Raw genomic sequence first — 9697 nt, forward strand, 5'->3', positions numbered from 1 at the left:
TTTACTGTAGACTCTCTCATAAGGCCAGCTAGGTTGATCCTGTAGGGCTTTGTGTTTCTCTGCATCACCTGCTAAACTCAGAGTGTCTATTAACATTCCATCGCAACTAAAATAGTGGCCCTAACTTATTGTTTTGGGGATGATTTTCTATTCCTAGTATAGAATTTTAATTTTTAAAAATCCGCTTTAATACTGATAATATTCATATGCTGCCTCAAATCCTTTTTAGGAAACGGGCAGGGTACAGCCAATAAATGAACAGGCGAGTAAACGGCATCTACCCACCGGGAGAGGAGACGGGGTGCGCAGGTTCGGGGGTGAGAGGTGTCCCCGGGTTCTCTCAGCAGCCCCCGGGGCTTAATGTCCCCGGTGGGTGGAGATGTAGGCGGGGTCCCTTCCACCCTGAAGCTGGGGCCTTGCTACTGTGGCAATGGGGAGGGCTCTGCACCTGCTCAGCACAGAGCTGCCTCTGAGCTGGGCACGGTCTCCCCAGGGGCTTGTTCAGAGCCGCCGCACCCCAGCACGGGCTCCTTGGGCTCTGGTGCGTAGAGCTCTGCGCTGGCACGGAACACAGTGCCCCGTGCCTTTCCCGAAGGAGCCGACAGGCTCACAGGAAGGTGGGTGGGCCTGGAGGTGATTCTGCGGCAACAACCAAAGATCGTGGCCCCGTGTCCTCCGTGTCCTCCGAGCCGGGGGCGCCTTGCCCCAGGGGCGGGAGAGCCTGGCCGTGCCTAAGGCGCCGTCCACATCCGCCTGATTTCATCCCTCTTCCAGCGGCCGATTTGGGTGCCCCTTTCACCCCAGAAAGCGCAGAGGCACCTGGTGCCCCGGCTCCTTTGAGAGATCCGAACGTGAAGGCGGGACCAGGGCCCCCCGGGAGAAGGAGCCGGGTTCCAGTGCGCCCCCTCCACGCCGGCCTCCGGCCGCCCCCTCGGAGGACTGCCTCCTCTGTCTCGGCAGCAACGCGCCTGCTTTTTTTCCTCTCTCTCGAAATGCACTTTGACGTTTTTTAACAAATAACACAATTTTCCCTTTGTGTTTCCCTTAATAAAACACAGAAATGAGAGCAAGAAAAGGAAAGTAGAAAAGCATGTTCCTGTCACCTCCACTCTTAGCGGGTGTGTCCCATCCCCTCCTCCCCAGCCCTGGTCCAGACGCTTCCAGGCCCACGCCTCTCCCAGCTCTCAGCCACAGAGATCCGTGGGCCCGATGGTGTCGCTTCTGAATTTCCTGTCACACGGAGGGGCGCCCCACTGCTGGCCGGCACGTCCCGGCCCATCTTCCAGGACTGCTACTTGACCGAACGAAGATGGGACAGGATCGGGGTGCTGCCAATCCTGCTTACGAGGTCCCCCCACGCCCTGTCTTCCAGCAGTGATGGTGGCTCCCTGGCCAGCCGGGCAAGGGCCCCGTCTTTTTCCCCTCGAAGCAAAGCTCTAGGCTTAAGACACGGTCCCTGGATCTCTTGAGATCAGCTTGAACTTGTGAGAGTCCTGACGTCTGAAAGCTGCCGGCCTCTTAGTAGGGGGAGATAGAAGTTTCCACACGTGGGGCCACACGTGGTTTGGGGCAGACGTAACCCAGCAGCTGCCCACGTGGGCAAGGGCCAAGGAGGTTTGGGTAATAACGTGAACGGTACCAGTCAACAGTGGCCGCTGAAACCGCAGACACAAAATCGGGCCACCCCGATGTGGGGCGAGGCCCTGGACACACCGGCGCTGGAGAGCTGCCAACGGTCCGGGCGCCATAATGTGTGAGGGGCGAGAGGACTGTGGACGGGATGGAGGGGGCAGCCAGGCCCACGTCCGACACATCTTGGGCAAAGTACCAGCCATTGTGAATGGCCAGCCCCCAGGAACCAAGGGACCAGAGGTGGAAGCTCCAGCGAAATGAACTCTGACTTGATACAAACCAAATAGTTGGACCAGGTGAGCTCTGAGGCCACTGCCAACCCTCAGTCTGTCATTCTGGGGGTCCCTTCTGAAGCCTGTTTATGGCGCTTCCACACATTCTCAAGAAAAGACTTCTTTCTGATAAAAGGGAGAGTATAGCTTTAGTTTTTCACAAAGGGCCTTGGGACAGAGGCTCTGTGGCAACTTCTTTTGTTAAAAAGGTAAAATAATAGTGTTCGCTTTTACAACGGAAAACCACGGGTCACGATTGGGAGCGTCTTCAGCCAGAGGAAAGATGCCCGTCCGCCTATCCATGTCACAGAGTCGGCTAAGGCAAAGCGAAACGACACGGGGGCAGGACTGGCACTCGGCGCCCCGAGTTCGCGGGGAGAGGTCGAGGACATCATAAAGAAAACTCCGAATAAACGAGGTGCCTCCTCCTTGGCTGAGACGCATCGGCCCGTCCACAGCTCGTCAGATTCGGTGGGGCACGCGACAGGGACCCTCGGTCCTGCTGCCCAGGCCGTCGCCCATGGCCGGCCTGCTCTCTGCGAGGGCCTTACAGACCGCATACTCACATGTCACAGCCCTTCCGTTCAGAGAGTCCTGCTGCCCAGGGGAACGGACGGCCCCGCTGGCTCGGGGGCAGAGCTGGGGACGGAAGTGAGGTCCGTCGACTCCCGACCCAACGCGTTTTCACCTTCGCCGCTGTCCCCTGCTCTAGGTGAGGACGTCACCCCTCCGCCAGTTACGCACGTGGCATTCGTTCATCGCGTGTGCCTGGCTTTGCACAAGGCCCCTGGGCTTATGATGTGATGATGAGACTGTCCCCATCCTGCAGGTGCCCCGGAGCCAGCATGGGAGAGACAGGACCACCTAACGCTCCCGCACTGCCCGCCGGATGCAAGGACCGTTAGGAAGACTGGGCTTCCAGGTGGGCTGAGAGTCTGTCCATCTTCAGGATATTCTCTAAAAGGAGAATCCCCACCACTAGTTAAACGCGTTTCATAAATTCAAGACCTTCAGGGAAACCCAAACTCTGCTGGGCATTTAAAAATATGAGCGTATTTGCCTTACTCATGTTTCCTTCTATTTTATGTTTTCCTAAGAGTACTTGCAATTCACATACTTTTTTCCACACCCTACTCTACCTGGGGTGGCAGAAAGCACAAAGGACAGGTGTCAGGGGACACGCCACTTGCCATCTGGGCAACATTAGAGAAACTCCCAGCCCTGCGAAGCCCCGGAGATTCATCTGAAACAATGGCTCGAACTGTCTGTTCTGCCTACCTCACATGTGCGTTGTAAAGATCGAGCACATTCACGCGAGCGAAGGGACCCCACTCCGTAAGCACGAAGCAGCTCAGACGGAAAGCCTTGAACTCTTCGCCCCTTTTCCTTATTGCCCCGAAGTCACGTGCGGTGTTGGGCTTGTGCCTGCCGGCTGGGGGCTTCCACAGTGCTCACCAGCCCTATCGGGTTGGAGCGAGTGCTGCCAGCACCTTGTCTTCAAAAATAAGAACCTGGTACCGTCCTTGGAGGAGGTAATAGAAGGCACTTGCTATGTGGCATCTCACCTGTTTGGGTTCACTTCGCCCAAGTGCCCGGTGACTCTAATTCAGTCCCCTTGGGCCCAGGAACTGAGAGCCTCTCCCCTCACCCCCACCCCAGTCCCAGTGAGCTGGGCCTTCCTGGGCATCCAGGTGTATGTACTCTGAGCTCCGCTCTAACCCACCTGTAATATTGGGATAATACCTGTCTCCACCCCATAGGGTGGTTGTAAAGGTTAAGCGAGTTAACAGGGAACCAAGCCTGGCACTAAATGGATGCTCCATACACGTTAGCTAGCCCTTGATTTATGGGAGTGTCCTGGGGCCAAGGCTCCGAGCTGGCCTCCGGAAGGCACAGGCTATTGAGACCCTGTTTCTGCTCTGAGAGGGGCTAAGTTGGGGGTGCAGTGAGCTGACATTTTCCCCGTACTTTGCTCCCCTAAGAACGCCCCTTTGGCTGACTTCCTGCTCCACGCCTCTGCGAACTCCTCCTCGTGGGGTGGGGGTCAGACCTCTACCAGGAGCCGGGGTCAAGCTGGGGGTGGGGGATGGGACTTGGTGAGCGGGTTTCAAGCCTAACTTGGGACTTCGGGAACCTGTGGTTTGCGGATCTGGAGCTGCAGGGGCCGCAACCACACGCCGCCAGCAGCTTCTGCGCGCGCCCCGCGGCCGGGCGGCGGCTGCTGGGTGACGCTTCCCGGCTGCAGAGGGGCCGGGACACCCGCGTGCGGGCGCCGCGCGCGCACCCTGAGGTGGCGGTTACACGTGGAGGGAGTAAACTTGGCACGCCCAGGAGGTCACCGCGGCCGAGGGGCGCGCCCGGCGGTGACCGCGCAGCCAGCTCGGGACGGGAGCGCGGCGGCCCCTCTGCGGGACGCGCTCCAGCCCCCTCCCCGCGCTCCCCACCCCTCCCTCCGCCGCGCACGCAGCCGCGGCCCGGCCCGAGCGACCGGATCCACCCCGGCCGACAGGGCCCGACTCGCACCCAGGACCCGGGGCCGCCTCCTTCTCTCCCCGCCTCCGAGGAGCGCCGGCCACTCGCTCCCCGCGAGGAGCGACCGGGCAGGCAGGACGTCCCGAGAAGGCCGGCGCCCGCGGCCACGGCCCGGCCCGGCCCGCGCGCGGAGGAGCGGGCTCCGTCCCGGGCGCGCCGGAGCCGGGCGGCCGCTGCCTGCAGCCTCGGGGGCCTCCGCCGCGCGGGCCGCAGCTTCGTCCCGCTCCGGGCCCCGAGCTCGCCCGCGCGTCAGGTAAGGGAGGCTGCCGACGCTGGCCCGGCTCGCGCGGCGTTTCTGAAAGTTGATTTGAAATGCGGCCAAGAGCGCGCAGGGCCGGCGCGGCTCCGCCCCGCGGCGACTCCCCTGCTCCCGCAGACGTTCCGGCACCGGCCGGCGGAGGCAGGACGCCCTGCGCCGCGAGGCCGGCCGCGCGCGCTGCCCTGTCGGCCGGGGCAGGTGAGGGGCGCGCAGGGCGGCCGGGCGCGGGCCGTGGAACTCGAGGTCCCAGGTGCCCCGCCGGGCCGCGAGGGGGGACAGCAAGCCCTTCGCCCGTCCCGCCCCGGAGCGGGGTTCCCGCGGGGACGTCCCTAGGGCCCACTGCAGCAGAGGCTGGGCGGAGTCCGGCCGGCTGGGAACTCTGGGCTGGGACAGGGTGGGGACGTGGGGGCAGGGACGGAGAAGCGCAGTTGGGGGGCGGAAGCCCAAGTACTTAACGCGCGGACTTCGAGCGAAGCCAGATCAGTCCGAGCGGCTCCCGCGGACTCGTCTCTCCTCCCACCCGCGCTCCTCCTGGCTGGCCTCGACCCCGGGCGCATTCCGGTCACCGGGACGCGTCCCAGAGGACACGGACGCCAGGAGCGTCGTTTCTCCTCCCGCGCAGGTCCCGGCGGCCCCGCCCTAACATGCTGGACGGCCTGAAGATGGAGGAGAACTTCCCGAGCGCCATCGAGACCTCGGCCTCCTTCTCCTCGCTGCTGGGTGAGTGCGCAGGCCGCGCGCCGCGGGCGCGCCCGCTCCCCGCCCGGCCCAGCTCTGGCGGCCGGCTCGCCGGGACCCGGTGGACAGCGGGGACGAGCTGGCGCCCCGCTTACCGAGCCGAGCCCACTCCCGTCTGTCAGTCAGTCCCTCAGGTCCCTGCTGCCCCGGACCGGCCAGCGCCCCCCGCCTCCCGCGCCGGGCACCGAATTCCCCGGAGCCGCCAGGGCCCGAAGAGCCCGCTCGCTGGCGTCTGAGTGGCAAGTGATTAAAAACACCCGGGGCTGGATTTTTAATCACGAAGCTGATCGACGTCTCACAAATGCCGCCCCTGCTCCGCGGCCGGGGGCGAGCGAAGGAGGCCGAGGCCCGGAGCGCCCGGGTCTGAGCCGGCTTCTCGCGCCCACCGGCGGCAGCCGGGCCGAGGGGCTTTTCCGGGCGGGCGGGCAGCGCGGCGCGGGGAGTAGCGCGCGGCCGGGCCCTCGCCTCGGCTTTAATTGACTGGAGCCGGAGCTCCGGCCCGCGTCCCCCGCGTCCCCCGCGTCCCCAGCCCCTTCGCAGCGACCGCGGGCAGCGGCGCGCCCGGGGCCGCGGCGCAGTGTCCGCTCGCGGGGCCGCGGAGCCCAGGCCACGACCCCACCCGCCGCTGGCGCGGGTCAGGTGTGCGGCGCGGGAGTCAGGTGGTTTTAGCCGAGGGGTCTTCGTTTCGTCCTTAAACCACTTGCCTCTCTCCGTCCCTCGGAACCGCTAGCGCGGGGCGAAGCAGGGAGGAGACAGTTTTACTGGAGAAACCACGAGAGATCCCCCCCCCCTGCCTGCAACACCCCAGATGAAACGAAACGGCGCCGTGCGTTCCCCTCTTCTGGCCGCCCCTTCATCAACTTCCCGACTCCAGGCGGCCTCGCAGGGCGCGGAGCCCCGGGTGCCAGCGCCCTGGCCCGTGCGCGGCACCTCAGCTTGGAGCGGGCGGCGTGGCTCGCCCTGCGCTCCGCCGGGCACCGCCGGACCCCAAGACGCGGCAGAAAGAACAGGGGATGTTCACCCCGAGAAGCGTGTCGCTGCCCTTCCCAGCCCTCCCTGCCCCACGCAGGCAGCCGGCCCGCTCTCGCTCTCGAGCCGGTGGCCGGTCCCCCCCCAAGGGAGAGCGCCGGGATGGCAGCAGGGAAATGGGCAAGGGTCCGGCCCTTGGGGACACCGCGGGCGAGACATTGTTTCGGGTGGACAAGGCCTGTAAATAGCTGTGAGATGTGCCGACACAGGCGACCAGGCGTCCCCCCTCACCCCGTTCCCCCAAGTCACCCCGCAAACTAAAGGAACAAAACAGGAGGCCACGGGGCAGGACACGGAGGAGAGCCCCGTTTGAGCCAAGTGGGTTTGGGGTCGCGGTCACTCCCCTGCGCCGCCGCTGAGCCCTCTGGCCTCCCGGAGCCCTGGCCCCACAGGCCTGGCGTCTCCAGGCTCGCCGTTTTCCTGTTTTTTTTTTTTTGTTGTTGTTGTTTGTTTGTTTTTCTCTTATTTTGATGCTGCATAATTACGAAAAACCCATCTGCAATTTGCCCACCAGCCAAGACGCCGCAGTTTAGGGTTCTTAGATGTGCGCCCTACCGAGTTTGCCTAGTGCGAGACGGTATTTTTCTTTCCGCATAGGACATTTTAGGAAGAAAAGAAAAAAAAATTTTTTTAAAGTTTTACCTGAAAAAATAAAATAAATCAGATGCGTTTCGGCAAAAACAAAAGCGAACACGACTGTTTTTGCACCCTGCATTTCCAGAAGTCGGCAGAGAGAGCACCGCCAGCGACTTCACGATTAGGTGGTGAACTCGGGCGCGGGTTTCTTTGGCGCTGAGTGTTACAGGATGTGCGGCGTTTGCGCCCCCGCCCCGTAGGTTTGATCATTAAAGGCGACTTACGGATTCCCGCTCCCTTCCCCGGTAGAATGGAAACCTCCTCTGTTTGTGAGACGCGCCGCTGGTTTGATTTCTCCGTCCCCGCCTCGCCTCGGCGGGGCCGATCGGCAGGGGGCTTCCCCCGGGGAGGGCGGGCGCGGGGGACATCCGTGGCCCGAGGGGTCTGGAGCGCGTCCCGGCGGGGTGGCGGGGGTGCGGGCCGACGCGGCTCACCCTCCAACTCTTTCCCCGCTGCAGGCAGAGCGGTGGGCCCCAAACCTGTCTGCGAGGGCTGTCAGCGGGTCATCTCGGACAGGTTTCTGCTGCGACTGAACGACAGCTTCTGGCACGAGGAGTGCGTGCAGTGCGCCTCCTGCAAGGAGCCCCTGGAGACCACCTGCTTCTACCGCGACAAGAAGCTGTATTGCAAGTGCGACTACGAGAAGTAAGTGTCCGCGCGCGCCGCTGGCCTCGGCCTCCGGAGGGCTCGGGAGCCCCCGCAGCCTCAGGGACGCGCGGCGCCCTCACCCCGCGGGCTGTGCGCTCCCTCCGGCGGCCGAGAACCGCGCTGTGCCCGCGGCCGGCGCGCGGACGGTCCGGCGAGGGCTCCCCTAGTTTTCGGTCCCCGAAACCTCTCCCCCCGACTCGGCCATTCCAAGAGGACGCGCCTCTGTGGGGGCGTCGACCCCGTCAAGCTTTTCCCCGTTCCGTGGGGTACCCTGCGGCTGCCCAGGGGCCTGTCGCCGATCCCCACGTCGCCTTCCCCACGAACGCGCGCCCCCCGCGCGCCGATGTCGTGCGTGCGGCGAGGCTCTCCTGACCCCACGGCGTCGGCCCCTGTGCGCCCGTTTCCCGCTGGGCTTTGTCCGCCGGGGACGCGACAGATCGGGCTCAGAAACGGCGCTGCGGCCCCTCCGAGCTCCGGGCGCGCACCCGTTTGCCTTTCCTCTCACCGCATTCGCCCCCCACCCCGGTTTCTCCAAAACCTCGGACGCAGGGCCGTCAGGCAGGCAGCAGTCGGGGCCTGCCCCGCATCCCGCATCCCGCGCCGCCTGCCTCCGCCTCGCTCCCGGTCGCGCGTTCCTGCCACGCCAGCCAGGGCAGGCCCCTCCTGCGGACCCGAACGCCCGGCGTTTCGGGAGAAATAGGAGGCAGGTATTTCACCAAGTGGATTACTTCGCATCTAGATTTCTGCGATGCCGAAGCGAAGCCGGGGCGAGGCCGAGGTGGGTTAGGGTTCCCGGTTGGTCGCCGGGCAGGCCTGGGGCTGCTTCCGGGAGCCGAGGCGAGGGGACCGCTTTCCCTGTCAGATGGCGCATTAACAGGGACCCAGACTTCGCAGAGCCCCGAGGGCATTGAAGGGAGAAGAGCGGCCGAGGGGGGGGCCCTGCCGGGGACTGGTCTGTGTGACCGAGTGGGCGCGGGAGACTTGTGCATTCGTCACTGCGAATAAAAGGGACAGCATGTGAGGACAATCAAGGGAGGGCGAGCGTGTGGCAAAGCGCTCCCACCCCGTTATTAAAAACACACCGTGAGAGGGACTGTGCGGACCTCTCCGCGCCACCAAAAGCGCCGAGAAAGAACAGAAATGTCTTCTTTCTCTGTTCCCTGGGCTGTCAGGTTTCCTGAAAACTGACGAAGCTCTTAGACCTAGTGACCACACACAAAATGTTCTTTCTGCTGCTCCGTACCGCTTTGACATAATATACTTGAAGTTACCCTCACGTGGATAGAGTACTGGGCACGTTTTATTTGCTTTGAAAAGATAACTTTACATTTTTCGGCACCAAATAAAAATCCATGTTTGAGTTGGGATGAGCCGGACAATACAGAAAAAATAGAAGTGAAAAACACATGACCACTTCCCAAAGCGGTGATTGTGGGTAATGTTTTTTTCTCGAGATAGGCCTGTATCTGTTCTTGATTGTTTGTTGCTACAGTGTCTGAGTGAAAGTCGCAATTTTTAAGTAATTCAGTAGCTGTTGCCCACACAACGCCAAGTCTCACCTGTGGATAAAGCCGTTGGTTGATCGCTTGCCTTTTTTTTCTCTCTTGCTTCTCATCAGAAGGTTTTGGGATTGTGTCGACCCAATCTTTATCTTTCTGCTTATAGGGTACCGGAATGTCCACATCTTCAGGCACAGCGCTAGCAAACTCAAAAGTATGGGAGCTTAGGAGAGGATTTGGGTTGTGAATTTCTATTCTGTTTGTTAAAAAAAAAAAAAATCACGAATCAAAGGAGGCTTAAGGGTCAACACAGCTGTCTGGCCAGTCAAATCTCCTTTAAGGAAGTCAGGCTGTGTCCAGACGAGAAGGAACAGTTGTGAGGTCCTTAGCGCAATGTCCCTCACGTCTCGGCCCCTCCGGGTTTGGCGGCGTGGGCTGATCTGAGTCGCTTC

At 62.4% G+C, this 9697-nt stretch overlaps 1 protein-coding gene across 1 annotated transcript in view; it reads left to right on the plus strand.

Annotated features, from left to right (window-relative positions):
* Window positions 1–5164: 5164 nt before the first annotated feature.
* LMX1A (LIM homeobox transcription factor 1 alpha) overlaps window positions 5165–9697 on the plus strand; it is a 113518-nt gene continuing 108985 nt past the window's right edge. The window contains exons 1-2 of the mRNA XM_039881585.1: window positions 5165–5415; window positions 7557–7743. Of these exons, the coding sequence (XP_039737519.1) occupies window positions 5340–5415; window positions 7557–7743 (263 nt within the window). The 5' untranslated portion in view covers window positions 5165–5339. The remainder of the gene's footprint in view (window positions 5416–7556; window positions 7744–9697) is intronic.

Source organism: Pteropus medius, unplaced genomic scaffold, assembly GCF_902729225.1.
Source record: "Pteropus medius unplaced genomic scaffold, Ma_sr-lr_union100, whole genome shotgun sequence".
NCBI classification, from domain to species: Eukaryota; Metazoa; Chordata; class Mammalia; order Chiroptera; family Pteropodidae; genus Pteropus; species Pteropus medius.